Here is a 26108-nt window from a genome sequence, read left to right as displayed (position 1 = left end):
ATTGCCGACAGTATTATTAAGCGTGTAACGTCTCTTCACGGATGGTTATATTCGCACAATCAGTATTCAGATTGATTGTGTATTAAACGTATTTGCATTTGAATATATGTATTTTATTAATTGTCATGGTTGAAGTAATTATTACTCTATTTTTCTGCGTAATTTCATTTAACATCGCTTACATGTATTGTCGCAGGGTTCAATCTATAATCTTTGTTATTATCATTTCACTTTTTTGTGCAATACGTGAATTTGCAACTAAAAACTCAAATTAACTTTTTCTGCTTGTCAATTGACATTCACTTACTTCTTATTGACCCCATTATATTATTTCATTGTTGTGTAATGATTACCTGAAGTTATTGTTTGGACCTTGACATTATTTGATGTTTATACGAGAAATTGAAAAATTTGTGTTAACATGATATCTTTTAAATATAAAATCTGCTTAATAAAATATAATACAATTTAGGAAAAAATTTTAAATATAAATAATAGTTTTTCACGTAGTTTATAAAAATAATTCCAATTTTGTCACATATGATAATTGTAGGATATTAATCTTGAAGCTACTGTCTGCAAAAGAAATTTGAAAGTTATAAATGTTATTATGCTTGAACGAAAACAGAAATTCGATAATTTTTTTCGTAATTGACCAAGCAACCTTAATGTTGACACGTGCGTTGCGACGAAAATCATTTTTGCATACTTTACATTTACGTAACGTGCGTCCAATGACAAAAGTTACGCTGCAGGATGCATTCCTGGTTTGCTTTTTGTAGTACTTTTTTCTCGCGGTCGGTCCGGCCCGTTACTCGTTCACCTTCTCCTTCTCCCTTTTAATTTCGATTTGGTTTTGCATTTCAGGCAAAAGCCAAGAATGAAGGACCGACGACGAGACTGCGGCAAGTGAAAGTGAAGCTGGGGGAACGTGTGTCTTACCTGGACCAGGTGTGAAAGTGCAGTGCGTAACGAACGCAAGGAACACGTGGCGTGGTACCTGTCGAAACCGTGCTATCGACACGACCGCGACGAGGGACCGACGAGAGGACGAGGCAGTAGTGATGATGATGATAACAACGGCGATAATGATGATGCAGATGCGTGCTCACCGCGAGAACAATGCACAGTGTAGTGACGGTAGATGATGATTATAATGATGATGATAACGATGCTGATGATGACCTCCTGTACACGCAACACTCGTTTTGGGTCAACGTGCTTACGATCAATTAGAGCATATAGTAATTAATTACTTGTTTCTGATAGATTATTCAATCTATTTTTATTACACTTTCATTCGACTGACGATCGAGACGGTTTCATTTAACGGTTGGAAATTGATCGTTTCAAGACTATATAGGATATTCCAGTTTGAATAAAAGTGCGATTGAAACAAGGAGTTTCTTCAGAGCAGACATTATTTGAAAGAGGAAGAACAACGTTCGACTAAAATAATGTTATTAATTCAAATCAATCATTAGTCCTATTAACGTTACATTGAGTGAAATCGATATTTTTTAATCGATCAGTGACTCCAAAGGAAGATTATTTTCTTCGACAACGTAAATAAATCAAGAAGAGGAAAGATGAAGTTTATTGCATCTTTGTTCGGGACGAGGTCCCCAAAGGCGATGGGCAGGCAGTACATGAAAGTCGGCAGAAACGCCCTTTTTGGTGTGAGAAATGACAACAGTGATAACATTTGTACCGAAAAAGTGCCGAGGCCGTTGTCCTTGCTAATCTCCAGGAAGGGAAAGCTCAGACATGGTGAGTAATTACCCAGTTCTTACTTAATAATAAACTGTTTGATAAATTTTACACTCAAAGTAGAAACTCATTAAGTCTTCAATTTCTATCTTGATTTATTGGGAGCCATTATTTTATTGTATATCGCTTATAAAGCATTTAAAACATTAATTATTTGAACTTAATCTTGAAACATAAACGTTAAGTAACGGCAAGGTTTACTCTTGTGTAATCCGATTAATCCATTCTAAACCGCAAGTTCTTAACTGCAATTTTCTGCCGTGGTTAATGATAATACGTTGTTAGACGCTTGCAAACTCGTGCCGGCAACCAGACCGGAACAATATTACAGCATGAGTAGTAAATTGCCATTGTTCACTCGACACTTTCCTTAATTAGTCATTATCTGAAAAGGTAGTCGATATAACGTTAATTGATCTCTACAAGATATTCTGTTTATAATGTATTCGTTCAAATACGCAAGTCATGTTTAATCGCCAAAGGTATAGGTATCTGACAAACAGTTTCTACACTGAGAGGTTGAAGTACGTACCGGGTGATTCGAAAATATTTGAATATATTCACAAGTTTAATATTTATTTTTTTAATAAATAATTTGTGAAACTTTTTAAAAAGTATACGAAAATTATATGTTGGTCTTTAATTTTACTATAACAATAGACAACTTATTATTAATTTTCAAATTTTTATTATATTCATATAAGTCCTCCTCCCCTATCCCCTCCAACTCCTCTTCCTTTCTCTTTCTTCTCCCTCTCTCTGTCTTTGTAAAAAGTGTGTTATTTTTTATTGGTGAAATCGATTATAGTTTCTCTATCTAGAATTTAGAACATACATTCGATTTTAAATGTTTCCATTACTGCATATTCATATATTGTATCAAATACAAATATAAGTTGTTATATTTGCATTTAGTTGTTTAATGAATTAACTTTTAATAAAATTTAAAGGAAGTTATTAATTTATGTAATTCCTTTTTTTATATTAAATATTTTAGCAATATTAGCACACACAAAAATTTAAGTTAACTCAAAATTTAATTAAAATCTAACAAATACGTATTATATATACATATTTTTATTGTTATTTGTTTATTTTATTAAATATTGCAAATAAAAGATAAAAAATTGAAAATTTTAATCAATAATAAGTGAAATTAGGATGAAAATGTCAAATATTTTAATTTTTAATTTAAATAAAAAAATTTTTTAAATATTAATGTTAATTTATTAAGATGCATGCGTCAGAATCAAAACAATATGTTTTTCTTTTTAATGTGATATTTCTGCTAAAGAGCCAAATCACCTTATATGATCGCCTTATATCGGCGATTATCGTTCACGAATAACAGGTATCAAAGTGAGAGCTGCGATATCAAACCGCAACTCTCACCACATTTAAAGAGCGCGCATAATTAGAGTTGCGTACAAGGTCGACCGGCCAATTCTCGTTACGTGGTCGAAATATTCTTGTTATCTTGACAAACTAACCTGAAGAGAGAGTTAGCTGCTGATCGTTAGATTCGTGCTGTAGAGCGTAGTCCGATTAGGGTCGCGATAGTTCTTACCACGTTTCACGTTCAATCTTTGTAAAATTGTAGTAGTAAAAAGATAGCTTGAGATAGCTCTTCTTGCGTGTAATCTCATTAAACTTTTTGTATTTATCACGTCATCTTCTAGATACTAGTTAATCTATTTTTGCCGATATTTCCTATAATGAATAATAAAAGATTTCCCGTTAATAACGAGTGTTTATTGTTGAGCTCAAGTTTTTTTCCAGGTTAAAAACACAATGTTTGCTTAACTAAGTTAGAAGAACGTTTCTTTAATTATAAAATAAGTAACATAATATGAAACACTTTGAAAGTGATGTAATTTTGTAAAGATATATCCGCCTTATAAATTCTCTAAAAATTGATAATTAGAAAAAAGTCTGAATCATTCCGTATCACATAAATCTTATTCTGACTTACGATTGCTACATTGCAAACTACGTGCAATCATTGGAATTTCAAAATACTGTGCAATATCTTTGAATTATTGCACCTTACTTACAAACGAAAACATTTAGCTCTTTTAATTGTACTTACATCCACTTTTTCTTCATGAAAATGTAATTAGATATCTTTTTTTCATGTTTAATCTGTTAGACCTGATGATGAAATACGCATATAGCAAAGCTTTTGGAATTTGTTCAATACTAATTTTATTATTACTTTTTTTCACTGTTCCACTTTTATTGCACTTTTATTTTCGTACACATGAAACATGAAGTAAACGTGAAGTGAGATATCACAAATACTTATCATATTCTTCAGAAATATTAATGACGGCAAAATATTAAACAACAATAGATGAGACTAATTATTAGAAGTATGAATTATATTAGCAATTATAATAATTATGAATTATTAATAGCAATTTACAATTCCAACATCGTAGTTTGTAATCGACTCGTGTCGATAATATTACTGATTAAATTTTAAAATTCTCAACAACAGTACTAATTGCACAAAAGGAATTAATGAAACATTATTATTAGATTAGATAAGCGTTGAACATCAGAATGCGTGATGTTCTTGATTTCACATAAGTAGGTTTTGCTTGTACACTAAATGAAGAAATGTGTAATTTTTCAAAATTTCTTGAAATTTTAACACTTCAAATATCAGAAAATAATGTTTCTAGATAACGTTAATACCGATGTATTTTAACTAGTGCGAGGCAAAAAATTAATAATACGGCATAGGTAATATAACGAATTGATTAAAAGATTAAAATTGATCAAAAATTGTCTTAAAAATTAATTAAGAAAGTTGTAATAGTTGAAACATTAACGATTCTTAATAACGAAAGTACACGTGTGGAAAGTATGATAATGAAAATAATGATTGAAATTTCTCTCTTTATCTTCTATCAGAATAAATTCAGATAAAATTTTTGCTAATTCCTATTTCTACAGAGAAAAATTGGCGCGAATAATCGTCACATAATAATTTAAGAAAGATGATAGTATCGAAATATCTTGTAAATAGGTGTCACTATGTTAAATACTATGTGCAGCATAAAGGAGGCCGAAGTGCAGTAGGTCAGTGGAACACGAGTGATAGGGGACAGGTTGCACAGCACAGTTATATACGCGTCACTTCGATTAGCTTTACTATCGTCCATTAGCTTATTTTAACACGCCTTTTTATAGTTATTTTAAGAATCCACAGAAACTGAATTTTCTTATGCCTTTATTGTGATGTTAGAAAATAGCTTAAGTGCTGTATTTAATAATATATAATAATATAATTATTTATATATCGTATGTATGTGTATCTGTACGTGTATGTATATAATAAATATATATTATTATATATTATTAAATAAAAAATTTAAGCCATTTCCTAAAATCACAACCAAGACATTAGAAAATTATTTTATATATATATATATATATTAATATTAATACACACACAGATAAACACACATGTACAAAATAAAAAATAATACACACAATACATCATATCACTAACATGCAAAAATACCTGTTAAAAAATCCTCGTTTTATTCAAAGTAAAGATGAAAGAAAAGTAAAGGAGTATAAAGTGTTACCCATCGTTGAACTCTCCGGCAATATTCTCTCCGACGCGCGACGTTAAAATTTCTGAAGATAGTAAATAGAAAAGGCTTTCTTATTTAGATCTCTGTACATTTTTATGTGCAAAATTCGATCTCTTATTTTTGAATATATGTATTGGAAGTTTATTTTGAATGTATTTTAAAAATGTATTTAATCTTACAAATATATATTTTTATTAATTGTTAAAATAACTTTTAAAAAAACTTGAAAAGTGAAAAAAAGAAATTATTCCTACGCTTTTTCGATGCTCTTCCTTTTCTTCCAACGCCTCTTTCGGGCGTCCTGTGTCTGGTGCTCTGGTGTATCGTTCATTCCGTTATACCGTTAGGTTCCGCAATAGAATACGAGTTTTTGTTAGTTTTATTTTCACCGTGCATGGTAAGCGCAGCACGATTTTCACTCACGCTTTGCATCACATGCACATTCTTACGTAATTCTAAGTTCATTACTTTTTAAAATTATTTTTATATTCTTTTTTCATATAGACAATATTCTTTTTCACCAGAAATGATTAATCTTGTTTGAAGAATAAATGCAAACATTATAATTTAACTATGGTTTATAGTCATTTTTGGTGTCAAGTTTAAATTTATAGTTGTCTTAAATTATAGGTATTAGCTATTATTACACAAATAATAAGCAAATGTTACAAAATATTAATATTTATTACAATTGTGATAGTATTTACTAAATAAAAATATTTATTTTACTTTTATCATTTATATCTTGATATTTTATATTATAACATTTTTTTCTATTTGGTAGAATTGCAAATATAAGATTTTATTATTAACGTTACAACAGTAATAACTGTAAAAATGGAAATTCTAACTGTAATTACTTTCTTATACAATTATAGTCACAAATACCACACTTTTCTCTCTATATGTGATATTTACTAAATTTAAATTAAGTGAATCTGAATTGGACTAGATCTGAGGATAGATTATGTAAACATTTTGCACACGTGCTAGTCAGATTGGTCAAGAAAAAATAAGTAAAAAAAAAAATAGAAAATAACATGGAAATTTTTCTGTTAGAAACAGGAAAATAATCGATTGCGTACCATCCATGATTTTTTAATAGATTAAATCAGCAGTATATCGCCTGCAAAATTTTCGCAATAGCTATCCATTAACTTATTATACCCCGTAATCAAAGAGGCATAACGCTCACTTCCGAAACATCGAAGCGGTGGGATTGCAATTTTTTATATTTGGTAGAATTGCAACTATAAGATTTTATTATTAACGTTACAACAGTAATAACTGTAAAAATGGAAATTCCAACTATAATTATTTTCCCATGCAATTATAGTCACAAATACCACATTTTTCTCTCCATATGTGATACCTACTAAATTCATATTAAGTGAATCTGAATTGGACTAGATCTTAAGATAGATTATGTAATTATTTTGCACACGCGGTAGTCAGACTGGTCAAGAAAAGTAAGTTAAAAAAAAAGTTACAAAGAGGAAAATAACCGATTGCGTGCCATTAATGATTTTTTAATAGATTAAATCAGCAATATATCGCCTGCAAAATTTTCGCAATAGCTATCCATTAACTCATTATACCCAGTGATCAAAGAGGCATAACGCTCACCAGTCACCTCTGAAACATCGAAGCGGTGGAATTGCACGACTTTTCGAACGTACTACTGTACTATTCAGAGATAGAAGGTGAATAAGTCTTTGATTGAGGAACCATGATAAATCGTTCAATGCATCGTCCTGAGCACCTCGCAAATCATTTATCTATTACCGCTATGCACTGTAACGGAGCGCATTGACATTACTATGCCACATTCATAGATCCGCGCGACCGTTGCGGCTCTCAACTTTCTAATACTCTCGTCCTGCAATGCGCCGGGGCCATGTCATTAAATAGAGCTACGATACTGTGATTGCAAGCAGGCAATACCTATCGTCGCATTATCGCGTGCTTGTCCGCGTTGTGTCGCGTGAAGAAACGCATGGTGTCATCTTTCTCCATTTCTTTTTATGGGTCATACACACATGTAACACTTGATATTTTATTCTGTCGAATTCATTCTATTCGTTTCCGTTTTAACATGTCATAATCCCTTAAGTATGAAACATATAAAAAGAATATTCTGCATACAAAGTATCTTCGAAGTGATTTGTTTTGAGTCATTAAATCTGATTAAAAAAAAAAAAGTATATTATGAACGAGTGAAAATTGAAAGTTTCGCAAAGTAAATTACACAGGAGCAAATCGAAGAACTAGATATTTAATACTGGTAATTAGATAGTCGCGGTATCTCGAAGTGATATCTTACAAAGAAGAAATAATCGACGTTGAGTTTATTCTTTTTAGAAAACATTAAGATTATTTCCTGATTATTTCAAAAAAATTAGCGGTCGGCTCAGAAGTATCTCGGTATATTTATACCTGACATGAGAAAGTGAAAAAAAACAACATGAATATCAAGTTCAAACTTAGATTGCCATGGGTCATGGCTCTGTTATTAGAGAAAATCGCGCTATCTTCCTGCATGGCGGAAGTTATTAACACACTTACATCAGAAAATTACATCAATCTTCATAACGAAAGTTTCAGTACAACTGCTAGAAGGTCGTAGATTGAATTAAGCCGTTACATATGTAAGGCTGTACAAAAAATGAACAATAATACATGTGTGAACAATCTATTCTCCGTTAATAATAGAATTGTAGTCGTTTAGATAGAAATAAAATCAAGGATAAGAACTTTTAATTGTGCATAAGCAACTGGTTTTATTTTTTTATACATGCGTTTGTAAGCTTAAAATAGAACGTAATTATAAACACACACACAAAAGCAAATACACTTATTTTGCAATTATTTTATAGCCTACCTGTGTTTTATTAAAATACTTAAGATATTTTACATATTTTTTTTTATTGAAACTTTAAAATTTAATCGATATGACGGTGTAATATGATATATATTACACTGTATTGTACTAAATAAAATTTTTAAACATAATTTTTGAAAAATTCTTATTAAGATTAAGAAAGTGACAGCAAATTTTTTAGACTAATATATCAAATGCTTTCTACTGTTGCCTGCAAGTGTTTTACTCGCAAAGAGGCGTGTTTAACCAGTACCTATCTCCTTTCTATATATGACGGTTCAATCACTACAAAATGTTTCTAGTAAAATGAGGTGACCGAGTCAGATGACTACATTTTGTACAACATTTTCTGGACATCAATCTCGAACCACACACTTAACGAATTACATTAATTTTGCTACTCTATCACCGTAAGGTGACTGCTAATCAACGTTGACCTTAAAACATTAAGAGTGTACATTCAAACGCGGACAAATTTCCTGCATGTACATTCCTCTGTTCCCAATGCGGTCTAATAATTAGAAATTTTTGCTGGAGAGACAAAAATTGTATTTAATCTAATTTCAGCTTTCTAATTGCTTTCACATAAATATGCTTTCTCATATTGATAGGCTTTCCACATGAAATGCGATACCTCTATCGTCGATTATACTGCCATTCAAGGTCGGCAATTTCGTCAGGACATTGTACTCGCTCGAAAAGTCACGAAGGTTTGACTCCGATGACGAAAGATCGAAGGTCGTGAGAGAACTTGAACATTACTCACATGGTCAAGATCAAATAATTGTATTTTGTCTAGTATCCCAAATGCACACAACTCTAGTTCAATAACTTGTTTTTTATAATTTCTTTTTAATTTTTTATTAAAAAGCTTGAATTGTATTAATTGATTTTCAAATACGACGTTTAACATAAAATAGAATGTTTAATCGTCATATCTACGATTTGAACAATAACTTACAATAGTATATATGTCGAAGGTTATAAACATTGAGATTCAAATCTTTAGAGGCCAAGTAAATCAGGTTCTTGCACAAACATATAATTTAAAAACTAAGAAAAACTCTATCTGTAAACTAGGAACTTTTACATATTTTTTAATAAAGAATATTTAAAATTATGTAAAATAAGAACAATAATATGTGAGCGAACAATCTATTCAACGTTAATGATTGAATTGTTTATAATCATTTAGATAGACATGATCAATTTATAATTTGCATTCTAGAATATTCGTATAATATCATGTACTGATATGATTAATATTTATTTTTCTATGTTAATATACAAGAATGTACTGATAAAAATGATAAAGAAACAGTTTCACGTCCTTACAGTTTTTGCATGAACACTGTGGTGGAAATTTCCGCGCAAACAAATAGTATTCTGTTTAATGTTATTTCTGCTTGACAAATTTGATGAAGTGACGACAGTACCCCGACGATTAAAGTAAACTACGTGACGCGTGTTAGTTTAGCGTTAGTTTTTCATTTCAAGGTTATATTGTATAAAAGGAAAAGTGTGATGAAAATTGCTCGAATCATTGCCATATGGATAATGAGAGACAATCTCACGATGTAATCTGTCAAAAGATAACAAGTCATTGTCATCTGTTGATATAGCTGTGCAGTGATTTTAAAGAGAATAAATAACATAAAAAATACAAAATATTTATGAAATATTATTTATTAATTAAAATATAAAACTGATTATTAATTACAAATATAAACATCGTTGAAAAAAAAAAAAAATAAAATTCCAATTTTGGCAAAACACAAGAAATTGATGTCAAATGAAGTAATGGTAGTCACATACGGTAAACACGATTTAATTGGCAAGGTTTCTACATCGAAATAGGTGTTTATGTCGCTCAATGGTGATAGTTGACCGTGACGTTGAATGATATCTTGTGAAAAATGTTGTTTGTAGGATTAAGAAATACACTCGCAATGTAAGAAACTGACCGGAAACCGTAAACAGAGCTTATCGTTTGGCGCAATCAAGTAATTGCACAAGGTGTCGTTCTTATATTAAAAATATTATAGAACAATTTCTTGCCGACTCCATGGCAGTCAAATTAATGGTTTAAACACGCCAACGAGGATATCATGTCTGCTTAGTACCCTCATATTTTTCTTTTTAGCACCTAGATTACAGATTACTTTGACCTTAAAAGTCCAGACCTTCCACATTCATGGTTTCCATTACTATAATAGCGGCATTTATGAGATTGTATATTTGCACGTTGAAACGAACGCATGTATATATTACGTTGCGAAAAGATTGGTAATTCGTGCAGTCTTATACATTCAATTTGATTGAGACAATTCTATTCCATGGAATGCAGTCAGGGTTACAAAACCGCAGCTGCCCGAACAACCTACACCGCATCATCGTAATGTTTCGTACGCGGCTATTGCAAAACGATGCAAATATTATTCATGAAGTATAACCAGTGTGAACACGCGCTGCCGGATACGAAGGGAGCTGGTCACTTTGGCGATTTCGAGATCACTTTCACCCATGGCCAGGGCTGGCTGCAGGCATTCATCGAGAAGGCAATCTTCTTGCCAGACAGAAAAAAAAAGATTGCAAATTCCATTCCATTTTAGTCTTGGTCAAACTTAACCAATTAATTTATTTTTCGGTCTTTTCCGAGAGAGAGAGAGAGAGAGAGAGAGAGACTTAAACTTAAAAATAAATTTGAATCACTTAAAATTATCAGGTTATTAAAGTGCCTGTAGAAACTGTGTGTGTGTGTGTGTGTGTGTGTGTGTGTAACAGAAAAAGAGAACATCGATAGCTATAAAAAGAATTGCACTGTACAGAAAAATCATAGACATGAACGATGTAATATTTGTTCTTAAAATTTACATACAGTATAATCTCGTATCTTTTTATTGTTTTTTTATGTTGCAAGAAAATTGTTCGATTCAATATTAATAACATGATCAAGCACTTGTATAAGGCATATCTTACATAAAAGAGGACTAGAGAAATTTAGATATACTCCTTAAAATACTATTACCTGCAATATGGGTATATAATGAGTGATGATTACGTTTAGAATCCAAGGATTGTATAAATATAGTGAAACCGACCCTGGACCCTCGCGGTCCATTACCAGTAGATGCTGGCCCATTCTCTCGACACGCATAAACGCACGTGTACTTTCCGAATCGACATCATGAATGTCCTCGCATCCTCGTGACGTCTTATGTACAACGTAATCGTTAAGCAATAAGAGCCATGAGATAATAAGTGGAAGAGTTACTCAAAATAAGCGTCTTACGTCACACATATCTTTGGGTAAGCAATGATTAATAATACAGCAATATCGTAAGGACGAGGCCAACATATAAAGGAAATTCCCATAGTCGATATTTCCATATTTGAGCAATTTAAAGATCTTGGAATTTCAAAATCGCCAAAGGCTAGCACAATTCAATCAATAATAAAACAAACAGATAAAGATACAGTATTATAAAATCAAAGATTTTAAAAATTTAAAGTTTAAATTTTGAAGTTAAGATTTATTATTTCGTTCAAATAATCTAAAGAAATCTTATGCATTTTTATATAAACATCCAATAAACACAGTATTCTTCTGACACATTCTGTAGGCTTGTATGTAACTCTTTTTATGTACATATATGTTTAATTCAAAACAGATTAAATTTTTAATAACGTTGAAAAAATTAAATGTTTTTGGCTCTGGTTTGTAGTTTAAATTCTAATTTTTTTAATGGATACAGTTTGTAATTTCATAATTCTTAATAAACGCGACAATCTGAAAATAAATCATTGATTATTTTAATATTTATACAAAAGAAAGGAAAAAAATAACCTGAAACATACGTATGATATTACGATGACTACAACGAATCGAGACGTCACGAAACGTTATTAATGGTAAAGATTATAATTTACAAATCAATTTAAATAGGATTAGTTTCCTTGGCCTGCGTGTAACAAAAAGTCACACACTCGATCTTAGAACTGCCTAGGTTGCTTCCTTATAACGGCAAAAAGTTCGTTAGCATAGTCACCATGCGAATAACAACGGGCAAAAACAGCGTTTCTCAGAAATAAACAAAGTCGATTCTTAGTGACAAAACGTAAGTAATGCGTCTTTAGTAGAAACAAAATAATTAAAATTCTGATTGCCATTTTGTGATGCTCATCATGAAATTGTTGTTTCTTTGCGCTACCTATTGGTGAGCAAGTGTCTTCTAGAGATAACGATGCATGTAGAAAATAATATCGTCGGAAGGATCGTTTTTTATCGATTGGTAATCATTTTCGGTGATCGATTGATAATATGTATAATAATTTAATTGACCATAGATTTGATAAAAATAATTTAAGACCGGTATTTACAATCGTAAATAATTTTCAATACATCTTTGGTTGAAAGAACAAAAATTTGAACTTTATGACTGAATCTGTAATCAATTACGCTTTCAATCAAAGATTAAGTATTATTTACGATTATAAATAAGGCTTAAATAAATCTTAAATGTACAAATGTATTTTTATTTTATCTCATGAAATTAACTCGGAATAGATACATTTCTTTTTAAGCATCTTATTATCAGTTAAATAAATTTGAAATTTGTATTATCTCCTTAGCACAGACCTTAAAAAGACTTTGCAAAAACATCTACATGACTAATGACTGTAGTTGACATATAATAGATTTAATTGAATATTGTAAGACATTAATTTGGTACATTGACAATCTAATAATCAGACTGAAAAAAAATGTATAAATATTCCGCGATATTCTTAAGCAAGATCAAAGCGAAGGTTGGCGTAAGTCAAGTGGCATTCTAAAAAAACGTAAAAGGTTTTACAATAATTAAATCTCCCACAGAATACGCGATTCAGTTTTTGAAGGGGCGGAGTCTTTCCCCCCCCCCCAAGCATCTACTTTTCACGTAAAACTATTAAAAATTAAAAAAAAAATTATTTTAAAACAGTTTTTCTATTATAACAACTAAAGTATTGAAGTTAGGTAAAATATGTACATGACCTTTCTTATAGAGCTTATTACGAGTTTCATTTTTTGTTCATCTGACTTTTTTTTTTGTAAAATAAACATTTTTTGAAATAATTAAAAAAAACTGTTTTTTTTTCACCAAGTATATCTCAAAAATTGTACGAGAGCGCCGATTAATTTGTAAGGAAAAGTTCAGTACTCTTCTTGATAACATATATCAAGGTCAAGCTTGTCAGAGGCTGCTCCCCTTTTGTAAAAGTTTACCAATAATTTTTGAAATAATACATTTCTTAAAATGTCCGTGATAAATTTTTGACAGAAGAGAAGTGTATCATTATTTCAAGAATTATTTTATACTTCTACGTGATATATCGGATGTCTCAGCTTATCGCATGTTTAATACGTTCCAGGATTATAAAATTATTATATTTCTTTTAGAGAAAAATTAAAAAATAAAGCTGTACATAGTAAATAATTTACGAAATGCGACAAAAAAGTAATGAGACTGATTTTTTTTGCAATTGTACTTTATTTTTATACATCAATGTTATCTTTCTCAAAGTATTTTCCTTGGGCAGCTACACATCGGTAAAGGCGTTTTTTCCAGTCTTCGTAGTACTGCTGAAAGGCCTTAACTGGTATCACCTTCAGCTCCTCGGTTACGTTACTTTGGATGTTATCAAACAAAAATCCCTTTTTTTCGTTAAAAAAGGAAAAAAAGGGATTTTGGAAAAAGAGAAAAAAGAGATTTCTGTAGTTTCTCAGCCTTCCTATTTCCCGGATCTCAGTCTGTGTAACTTTTTTTGCTCTCCAAGATAAAAAACCACTTAAAAGAACGTCATCTTGGTACTACCGATAATCAAAGCGTAACTGAGGAGCTGAAGATGATTCCAGTTAAAGCCTTCCAGCAGTGTTACGTAGACTAAAAACAACGCCTGTGCCGATGTATAGCTGCCCAAAAGAACTACTTTGAGAGGGATAACTTTTATTAGCTTGTTTTTCAGCATTTGTCCTTACGTAGATTTTTTTTGCAGATGATCTTGTGCGTCATATCAAAGATCTTTGAATAATTTATATGCTGTGCCTTTTAATCTTGTGTTTTAATTTTGTTAGTCCGATATAACTTATCAATGAATTATTTATGTTCTGCGATTTTTTGTCATTAAATGTTTTTTATTCTAGATCTTTGAAATCACTTATGTTTTACGTCATATAAATTAATTATACATAATTGATATATATATTTGATCTCGAAGATGATTAATGATTTTCATATATTATCATATTCTATTATCATATTCCTAACACGATATCCAAAGACCGTTCTACAGAATCTGTAGAAGTTTTGTTTGTCCAAATTATTATACTTTTTTTGCTATAATGTAATAAAATTGTTGGCATTATATAGCACGGACGTATACTGATATATAAGGCAAAAATGAATTTGTTTATTTCCATTAACACTATCATATAAAGGTGGCGTATCAATTGTGGAATCAGACAGATCCGCCTTCCATATGAGTCATTCAAATTAAATATGCGTCTGGTATCATCCATAAATTGTAGCGAATACATAAATTTGCGGATTGTGTCGTCTTCGAATGGGCGTATCCACATCTTTCAGTCGAGTTTAGTTTATCTTGTAACATTCATTAATTTTTTTTTTGGTTGATCAAACTCATTAGCGACGATTTCAGAATTAACGGATTAAAACAGTGATTTAAGCTAAAATAAATGTTTTACTTAATAACATTTTAATTAATTAAATTATTGATAAACTTTTGCCACGTTAATACATAAAACTTGCTTTTAGATAAAAGAAATAAGTATATGTACATGTCATAATTTCCATTTATGTCTACCATGCGTCTGTGAATGAGTGATTTGTGGCGAGCACATTTAACTGAAGAATTTCTTGCGATGAGATATTTTTAGAGATTTATTTATAAAAATTTGTATATTTTAAATTTATATTAGCTTCCGAGACTTGTAAAAAAGTAATTTAAATGAAGATAACATAAAATAAATCAAAGTAAATATAGGATTTTAAAAATAACCTAATTTTAAATTTAAAGAGTTACTTATTAAATTTCATAGTACTTTTTTGTTAATAAAAGAAATTTCAGCAGATCTATTCTGTAATTTAATGATAGTTTTGTTATGGTTATAACGTTGTTGCGCAGCTTTTTTACTATATATCAAATCTGCGCAACGGCGTTATAACGATAACGAAACTATCGTTGAAAGTTACAGAATAAGTCTGCAGAAACTTTCAAATTATTATTTCATGACCTTTTTTTATTTTATATTTCTAATTTTTATGAAGCTATCATTCAGCCGTAAATAACGTTGTTCACAATGGGTACTGAGTTGGCATTAAAATTTTATCTTTTTAATTTACAGTAAATTGAAATCACCATAAAAGATAGTACGCGTACATTCCTGTTGTAAATAGAAAATCATTTTAAGATTTATACTCAAAATAAAAAAAGCCAACTCATCTCTGTCGATATCATATAGGTCATAAAATGTGCGTCGAAAAACATTGTATTCCGACATAGTGTTTACGAAGCTGTTTTTACAATCGCACTCTCTCCCCTTCATTCGCGAAATGTTGAGGCGCAAGTACTGCGATATTCGCGTCGTGCATGATAGACAAGCAAAAGGAATCGTTTCCGAGTGCAGTTAAGTATTACGGGGAGAGTTCGATGTCAAGTGTGCACGTAAAATGCATGTATGACTCCATTTCTTTTTCTTTTTATTGCAGAATTAATAAGAGTTTGCAAAATTATACGGGAAAGTCTTGCGCAATCTTATTTAACGTGTGAAACTGAATAGGGAAATTTTAATACATAATGAAAAGCAATATTGAGTGTTAATTTGATTACGAAAACTTTAATAAGCAATGAAGAGCAACGTGACGTATTAATGAGCGGTCGCGAAGAAGGAAAATAGTCAGGTGGTCAGTTATGCAAATTGAATTTTATTTTCTAGACCATTGATTAATGAACAGTTTATATTCCTTGTGAGCTAATCGATTTGCTATAGAGTATATGTACAAGACGTGTGAAAATTTTATACAATTTTACATTACTCTCGTAATATTTACTTTGCTTAAATACTAATAATTTATTTCCGGAGCGAAGTTTCTCGTTTACGCAACTTATTTGGTCTCGTTGTGAAGATTGTTATTGCTACTTACATAATTTAATCTTCTTCCGCCGAATGAAACTAAATACCGGCAACAATATATCAAATCAGAACAAAACGCGTTTGCCTTTCAATTTGGCATTCCCGGCGTTTAGCAATGCGCAATTGGAAAGTGACGCTATGTAAATTGCTCCGCTGTTGCCTAGAAATATCCATTTATAATAGAATAAGTGGCGAATTACGCGACATCGTTTGACGCGTCGAATTCTGTCGTTCAGATAATCAACATAATTCACCTTTCAAAAATCTGTACCATATATGCAACACTTATTGAAGAAAGCCGTGGCGCATGAATGATAGGACGGTATGTAGGCTACGTTGTGGCTATTGATTTTATATTTACGAGATTCACGCGTTATGCTCTAATAGTATCTAATAGCAGATACGTGCAAACTGTAGGCCGCACGCCGTCGATGAGAATCCTTATTCGGTAATCCTTATCTGTAAGACAAGAATTTCGAGTAATATGTAGAAAAAGTTCAAATAAGAGATCTGCAATGATGTACGAGCATGATACTCCGCAACTCTAAGCATGGACAGTCAATAGAAATTTTAATGTAGGAATCACGTGCAGTAGGTTAAGGAGAGAATTATCTCACACATCGCGGTAAGCTTTCCCGCGTTGGGCGACGCGGTATCCGCTTTTTCCGCAAACTGCAAACTTTCTAGCGGGCGACGCTACGCAATGCAACGCGACGCGACGCGACGCGACGCACAGTTTCTCGCGCACGCATGCAGCTGCATCTGTACGGTATTTCGCGCGTGGCGAGCGCGAGTGGTTGCAAAATCGCGAAACCCCTCCACACTTCGTCGGGAGGTGAATTTTCGCTGTTGCGCGTTTATGGGGGAAAATTTGCTGGCTGGTAGACGCCGGCAATATCGACGAGAGAAATTGCACGGTGTGCGTGTGCACGCAGCACGACTGCACCACGCGGATGCTGCGGATCCGAAATCGCGATGCAGGCGACGTTACCGCATTCGCGACGTAACGCGCGGCCCCTTGTTTGTAACGCTTAAGAACGCGGACAGCGATCTACAGCCGATTAAAATACATTGATGTTTGGTGTTTCGTTAGGCACACGCTATCCATGTACCTTTCAGGCGCCTTTTAAATATCTCTCTCGCTAACTCGTAAATGTCATGTGAAAATGAATTCGTTTAAACAAATTTCGAATAAAATTACAATGCATAAATAAGTTGAAAGATGTATAATTAAATTTAAAAAAATTTGTTTGACATGGAGATGATACATACGATCGATGTAAACTGACTTTAATTGACAAAGACTTTCAACAAATTATATATTTTTTCTTGCTTGCGGCGCGTTTTTATTCTTCATCTTAGCAGATAATTCGCGGAACACGACATAGGGGGATTGCTCGCTCTTGAGCTTTAACCACAGGTTAGCTTCAGTTTCCGTGCCGAAGGAAGTGATTATGTAATTTTCATTACGGTGGTTATTGCTACGCGATGAATGGCCGGTGCCAGCGATGAAACAGACGGATTTGTGCAAATGATTCATGCTCTGTATCTATTTTTCCAAGATTTTTATATTTGTTTGAGGCCGGTTATCATTGTTATTTTATTTTGTATTTTTATTATATCATTGGAAAAGTAAAATTACAGGATAAAATCGCAGGAAAATATTTTGGTTGTTTTCTTTTTCGGTTGTTTGTTAGATCATTGAGAAAGCAGATGTATTTTCCTTTTATAAGAAAATAAAGAAATATAAAAGATTTAAAAGCGAAATTTTAAAAAGGCAGCCGGATGCTCTCAAGAAGAGTGACTCTCAACTTCTTCAATTTTCAGATCTAGACGGTTTTCAGATAAACGTATCTCGATTATCTGATAATTCTTAGATGTTACGTAGATGTTTTGAATCTTCAAGGCCAAAATTTTTAAAACATTTCCAAGTTTTCTTTATTATTCTTTTAAAAATTTACGATATAAAAGTTATGTTAAAAAGTCACGTTTATCAGTAATATATTATCTCCAGCGCATGGAACTGGCATGCAAAGTAATGGCTTGCAGTAAAGCCAAGAGTTCGCGGAGATACTATGCAAGTAAACCGCGAGTTATGTAACGAGCGAGTAACTGAACGACTCCCTACTCACAATCAGTAAAGAGGGAAACAATGAGCCGTTAAGTATTGCTTGTACAATTACCTGTAGTTGGAGTGCGATAAGTAATATTCAATGGCTTTTATCGTACTACCATGATTAAAGGTAATCGATGTTAACATTGCGTGATTTTATGTTCGTGAAAAACTGCAAATTAATCTTACTTAAAAGATCGTTGAAACATCGCCCGAGGCGATGACAATCACGATCACAATCGACGATCGATATATTCTATTTTCGTACTGCAAATACAATGAAAATTTAAATAATTTTTGGCAATTTAATAACGCATTTTTCAAAGCAATAATTAGCCTCTACTGTTTTCAGTATCGCGAAAAACATTTTTTTTTTCCTCTTAAAAGAGAGAATTTCTTCGAATTTGTGTACAACTCATAAAAATGTAACTTTAAGGTTTTTTCTTTGTTCTTCATAATTTGGATAATTGTAAAAAGATAATTCTCTTGGTATTGTGCGAACATGCTGTTATGTTAAGCAAGATAAAAATGATATTTAATGATCGGTTGGCAAGTAGAGCACGATCCGAATTATCGGTCGTTTTCAGATTATCGAAAACGCGGGATCGATCGAAGCGAGGTCTGTCCGCGCTTTTAAAGCACGCATCTCTTCGAGGTCAGATTAAGAAATCGAACTTCAGGCCAGCACGTCTGGTCACTCAGTAGCCGGCATCTGAGAAAGGAGAGATCGCAGGTGTTGCGTAACATTCCGAGGTAATTTATACCACTCATGGTTAACAAATACTACGTACCGTAGCTTTGTGTGAGCAACACGAGTTATTTTGCACTCTCTCCTTGGTATGCGAACTATAAATTGCCGAACAAACGTTGCGTTTGCGATGTTGACCCTTTCAATCCCGATGCTCATTGCCTTTGCGCTAAGATTTATTTACACTACGCGATCCTAAGACGATATCTTACGGTATGCACGTATAATCGGCTCCTATTAAGTCTATATAATCGATACGTTTTACGATTAAATTGGTAATTGAGCCGTTTACCTTTGCAAAATTCGTTTAACGCAGCACTCTTGCATCTCTTGAGAAAAAGTTTATTATTTCAATAAAATCCACGTTCGATACAATTCATTTTATGATGCAAATTAAATATTTATTATTATTGCGCCTTGTGAGCTTCTTGCTTTCTTCACAAAGATTGCAAAGCGTAAATAAATCTTAATTCGTGTTGTGTTACGGGCCTCGTAGAAAAGTTCGTTAAATTGCGTTGCTCGCAAGGAGAAACGATTGCTAAAAAGTACGTGAAACAGAAAATATAATTGTGGAAAAATTATAGCCGTTGCCGAGCAATATTCATCAATACTGCTTTGAATCAATTGAGAAATCGTAAGAAGGAATGCGGATATTATGCTATGTATATTTGAACAGTAAATGTTTTCCGTTATAGGAAATAACAAGGATGGAAAGAGAGGTTATTTAATTGGACTTTCAATACTAGAACATAAATTAAGAGAAAACAAGTCTGCAAATTGATGGAGAGCATCAATTAATGGAATTTAAACACGAATAAATGGAGTAAGAACTACTGTGCAAATAAAAAATTTCGATTGAATAAAGATGATGATAAATCAGGGAAGGAACATGAAATATTTTGGTGAAGGAAAAGGAACGTAAAATATTTTGGTCGTATAAATTATTAACTGAAGATTTGACGGGACGTCATAAAAAATAACCTTTAACTTATTATGGCGCATATTAAACTGTTTTCACCAACATAATCTTCCGAGATAAATCATTGACAATCGATACTTGTCAATGACTCTTCTGTTGAATATTGAGTAACCCAAGGTCGTTGAGAATCGTTGAATGCTCCGGGCTAATATCTTGGCCAACATTATTCTTGAAGGCTTGTATTCATTAATAAATTTAAGTGTAAGAAGCGAGGTCGTTGAAACTTAATTTTTTATTTTTGAGGCATTTAATTTTATCTACAACACGAGAGAGAAAGAGAGAGAAAGGAGGAAGAGCGAAAAGAAATTTAAATACAGAATTTACCAGTACAGATTTATTTGATAAAATCGGACAAAGTAGTGATATTTTTATTATTTATTTTTGCCGTATATAATTATTATAATAAGATATTCGCACTTTAATGTACAACGTGATTTATTTAGTTAATGCTTTAGATGGCAATTCCAAAATTGCATCATTAACGTCCTACATTTAATTCGGGAGTGAAAGCATATTGACCGACTTATACGTAATAAAGTATTCCCAATGATGTTGAATCTCGTAAGAATTATATAATGAACCGCTCGAGTTATTGCACAGATGATATAATATATCTAATCGAACAGAGATATCAATTTTAATATTTTATAATACTATAGATATAAATATTAATAATATGTTTGAAAATAAATATAAAATATATGTCAATCGGCCAATGTCAAATAGTTAGCTTTATATATTATTTTACACTCACATATAATAATTGGAAAAGTTTAGTCCAAGTTTAATAATAATAATTATTACTGTTATTGTCAAATAAAACACGCGTTCAATAAGATACGTGTCAAAAGGTTTTGATTTGAAAATAAAAAAAACACTACAAGTTTTTGTTACATACATTAAAATGTAACTTGTTGCAATGCGTCACCTATTAACAATACACACTTCACAATATCATGTCAATATTAACATTACAATAAATGAAATATGCAAATGTCAATCGGCCAATGTCAGTTAACTATTTTTACATATTAAATTACACTCTTACATGTAATAATTGTACAAGTTTAGTTTAAGTTTAATGATAATAATTATTATTACTATTATTGGTACATTAAATGAAACACGTGTTCAATGAGATAAGTGTCAAGAAGCTGTGATTTTAAAACAAAAAAAAAACATTATTACAGACAGTTCTATTAAGCACATTAAAATATAATTTATCGCAAGAAATGTCACCTATTGGCAATACGTACTTCACAATTTATGTCAATAAATATTACCATTATTAATCATATTTTTTAAAATATTACACCAATAAATATTAATTATGCAAAATTTTTTATAAGTGTCCTAGAATAAAAAAGATTTACTGGAAATTATATATTCTTTTATACATAATTTATATGTATATAATAAAATATAAAAAATAAGTAATAAGAAATTAATTGTGCAACATTACCAATAATCTTTCGATTTATATACAGATGTATTTGTATTTGTACAAGTACATTGCATATACCTAAATTTAAAATTCTTTATTACAAAAGTTAAACAAAGATAACAAAGATATCTTTATTAAGATCTTTTGATTTTAATATTAGATTGCTGCTATGAGAAACATGTTTTGTTTCTCGTAGCAATACTTTTCCAAGTTATATCCATGCAATATTCTACAAATCAAACGTTTCTGTTTTGTTCTAGTTTTATTAATGTTGTTTTTTACCCATTTATGGAAATCTAACTGTTAAAAACTTTAGTACAATTTTTTTATCTTATATTTTATATAATCTTAAAAAATAATTTTTTTTATAATCGAAATTATTAATAAAACTATTAATGAAAAATACAGCATAAAAATACAACAGATAATATTATACTAAATAAAAATTACACATTGTTTTTTTTTTCATTTTAATAACTCTTTGAAATTCAAAACGATATAAATTCCTTTAATAATATTATATCAATAATAACAGGACATACGCATAAATTTTATTCTCACAATATCGGCTTGATAGTCGGCACTAATTTTCAATGTAGGTCAATGCTTGTTCTATAAGAAATACTGGTACCTATAGTGTCGACATCCATAAAAAAAAAATCGTTTACGTAAGCACGGATTGAGCGTATGTACGTGTATTTAACATCGTGCGTTTTGACACCTGCACCGTTAACGCTACTATCGCTTTTTTTTGCAGGCAGGATAGCAGCGATCTGTCTGGGTCTTCTTGCACTTGTGATCGGCATAGTGCTCAGTAGCATACCGTGGGTCGATTACCTCATCTTGAAAGTGAGTATGAAACTTTGAGTAAATGTATTCGCAAAACGTTTGACAACTGATAAATATGTAATTCAGTCATTACGTTTTAAAGAATTATATACTTATGTTTTTTATCGGTATTAAGAAGATTAAAAAAACGTATTATACATAAATATGTAATGATCTCTTATTTATGCTCTCAAGAAATTTTACAAATAGCAATGAGTATATTTATCGTCTTAAAAACAGCAAAAAAGAATAAGAAAAAGAGAAGAGTTAAGTTAAATATTGAATATTGAATATTTAAATGTAATTTTGCTAGCGATCATCAATTCATTTAATCGTGAAGTTATTATTTTGATGTATTTTATTTCACTCTTCATTTTACTTTCGAAAATATTGATATAAGATTTAGATAAAGCAAGTACATTTAGATAAATTAAGATTTGCGCAATGAATAATCGATATTTTTTACAGAAAGTGTTTGCAAAGTACATTTGCATTCGCAGTAAATATCTTTGCGAACGTCTTTCATTGTCCAAAGACATGTTATGTATGTTATGTCGTCTGCAGATAATTTATGTCTGCATGTGCGCGCTTGCAAGTAAATTGTCAGTACAGCAATTAAAAATCAAATATGTTATTACAATTTTTATTTGAATAGTGTTATTTCTATAAATTTAATTCAATTTATACATTATACATAAATTTGTAATTTTTAAGAAAATTTATTAATTTATTATATTATTATAACAAATCATCGCAATCAATAATTAATTATTAATTATTGATGTATACTTTAGAAATGTTAAAAGGAGTTAATGCATAAATTATAGGATTTTTTCTAACATTATTTCAAGCTCCATTGTTTCAATCAGAAAGATTAGATTAATCTCCGGAAAAACGATTAGATCAAATTTTTTTAATTACTATAAGCTTTGCAACAAGGATGAAAATTTATTTCCGTTCTCAAACTTTCCCTTTCTGCACATTTCCTTCTTACTGAGAAAAATCCTAAGAAAAAACAGTTTGCAAAAAGGAATCTTGAAAGTGACTTCTCATATCGATGATTAAAAAAAAAGTAAAACGAGATTTTATATTAACTTAGATATTTTAATTCCTCTATTTTTAATTTCTCCGGAAATTATGTGAATCGCCAATCATGTGATATAGAATCATTTGAAATGCAAGAACATAATCACGTAAGAATTCCAGGTGCTCCACGAAATAATCAATGCGATAAATAACATTGAGCTAATAATCCAATTTTCCAAGATTACAAAAACTGATCACACTTTCCTTTGAGTTGATTAACGACTAACTTTTGCATAAAAATATTATTATACATAACTCTAAATGTAACGCAAACGTGCACGTGCACAAATTGCAGTTTTAATGTAAGAGAAACCATATATATGCTAATAATAATAATAATAATAATACTGACAATCCATCGCTGCTTTTTCAGCAACTACGACTATGGAACGGCTCGCTCTCCTTTCAATATTGGCAGAAACCGGGCGTAATTCGATTGACCAAAGTCTATATATTTAACGTAACCAATACGGAAGGTTTCCTACAGTTTAACGAGAAGCCAAAACTCCAGGAAGTTGGTCCGTTTGTTTATCGGTAATTAACGAATTTTTATTTATTTAAGCAATTAGGAGAGAAAGAAAAAAAAGAGAGCGAGAGAGAAGAGTACAGTTCTAAATTGCTTTTAAATCTTTTTTCGAGTTACGCACCGTATTACGATACGAGATACGTCTCGTACGCATCTATTTACTTTAATCTTTTTTAATCTTTCATTTACATTCTAAAGCTTATGTATGTAAGTATGCAAATTGTCTGAACAATCTGGGTGTGTATTTATAGGCTTAGCCTTTGTTAGACAAAACAAAAATCAATGAGAAAACTGAATATATACCTTTTGTAGGGAAGATATGGAAAAAGTTAACGTTGTGTTTCACAACAACGGAACCGTTAGTTATCAACATAAGAAAATATTAAATTTTGTACCTGAAATGTCTGAAGATGGAGATATCAAACTGATAGTGCCGAATATACCTTTGCTGGTGAGTTTACGACAGGTAGAAATAAAATTGTAATTGCATTTCTACCAATTAATATAACTAGTAAAACATTGACTGGAATATTCAACCACGGATTGGAAGGTACATAAATAAACTAGTGCTTCACTGTTTTTTTGTAGACACTCTCGACGCAAAGCAAAAGTCTCCCTCATTTTATTACAATGGGACTGTCGTTTTTCTTAAGCGGAATGCACATGAAACCTTTCATTCCTATAACTGCGCAGGAATTGGTCTTCGGATACGATGATCCACTAGTTAGCCTTGGTCATAAATTTCTTCCCAAAACAAGACGACCTATGAGCAGAATGGGTCTTCTGCTTGGAGTAAGTACTACGCAGTAGCCATTAACATATTTGCTTTTTATTGAATGCTTTTATGCAATGACAATTTTCCTAATTCAAAATAATAGTATCATAAACTATTTTATATTTGATAAATAATTGTAACAGATATAATATATCCAGTGTTGTGCTTAAATAATTTAAAAGTATTTATACAATAACATGTGTAATTATTTATCTTAGATAGAGATGATTTAATTTTAAATTTATGTAGATGAAAAATAAAACTACATATTGCTCTATCTAGACATTATTTTAAGATAATAATACTGTTAAGCAAAACAATTTAAGATATAAAAACAATATATTTATACAGTAATTAATAAATCTTTATTTTTTTTGTTTTAATAAGAGTTCTTCAAATGATTCAATCTGATAAAAGGATTTCCTCTTTGATTTGATAAATTATAAAGAGATAAAAAGAGGATAGAGCCATTGCTTCATCTAGATTATTATCTAGATAATTTTAAGTAGATAACGACAAACATTGAATTTATCGTAAAAATATTATTTTTAATCGAATTTTAATTGCAGAGAAATGGAACATTGAGCGAGATACATACAATATTCACTGGGCACACGAATATGAAAAAGTTCGGTTTGTTAAATCGATTAAACGGGCTCGATCATTTGCCATACTGGCCAAACGCCCCGTGCAATTCCATTACGGCTTCGGAAGGTAAATCTTTCTCAATGTTTAAAAATTAGACGTATAAGATAAAACGACAAGCAAGATTTTTATTGTTGTAAGCTTCATCGCAATAAAATAAAATTGAGTTAGCATCACGAGAAAATTTAGAATGTTCCTTGCAGGATCTTTCTTTCCACCGCGGGACGTGACCGGTGCGGACATCGTTCACGTTTGGGATAAGGATCTTTGCAGGACAATTCCGTTGCAGTATCGCGGCCCGGCAGAGACGACGGGAATTAAGGTGGATTTATATACTCCGCCCGATGTACTTTTCGGTCGACCGAATAAGACAGCGCCTACAGAAAATAAATGTTTTTGCTTAGATGGTATTGACACTTGTCCTCCGCAGGGTTTGCAAGATATTAGCCCATGTCAATATAGTAAGTACTCCGTGTGTTTTAGAAAATTAATAGAGTTTTTGAAAATCCTT

The 26108-nt window shown here is 31.3% G+C and overlaps 1 protein-coding gene across 2 annotated transcripts in view; it reads left to right on the top strand.

Moving 5' to 3' along the window:
* Positions 1-26108, top strand: part of LOC105196585 (scavenger receptor class B member 1) — a 40910-nt gene that overhangs the window by 11730 nt on the left and 3072 nt on the right. For both annotated transcript variants that reach the window (XM_039451405.1, XM_026130429.2), the window contains 7 exons: positions 868-1770; positions 22495-22586; positions 24025-24185; positions 24490-24628; positions 24766-24969; positions 25522-25666; positions 25801-26058. In XM_039451405.1, the coding sequence (XP_039307339.1) occupies positions 1590-1770; positions 22495-22586; positions 24025-24185; positions 24490-24628; positions 24766-24969; positions 25522-25666; positions 25801-26058 (1180 nt within the window). In that variant the 5' untranslated portion in view covers positions 868-1589. The remainder of the gene's footprint in view (positions 1-867; positions 1771-22494; positions 22587-24024; positions 24186-24489; positions 24629-24765; positions 24970-25521; positions 25667-25800; positions 26059-26108) is intronic.

This window comes from Solenopsis invicta, chromosome 7 (assembly GCF_016802725.1).
Source record: "Solenopsis invicta isolate M01_SB chromosome 7, UNIL_Sinv_3.0, whole genome shotgun sequence".
In the NCBI taxonomy this organism is placed as follows: Eukaryota; Metazoa; Arthropoda; class Insecta; order Hymenoptera; family Formicidae; genus Solenopsis; species Solenopsis invicta.
The sequence above is the reverse complement of the archived record's forward strand: the minus strand, read 5'-3'. Positions and strand labels throughout refer to the sequence as shown.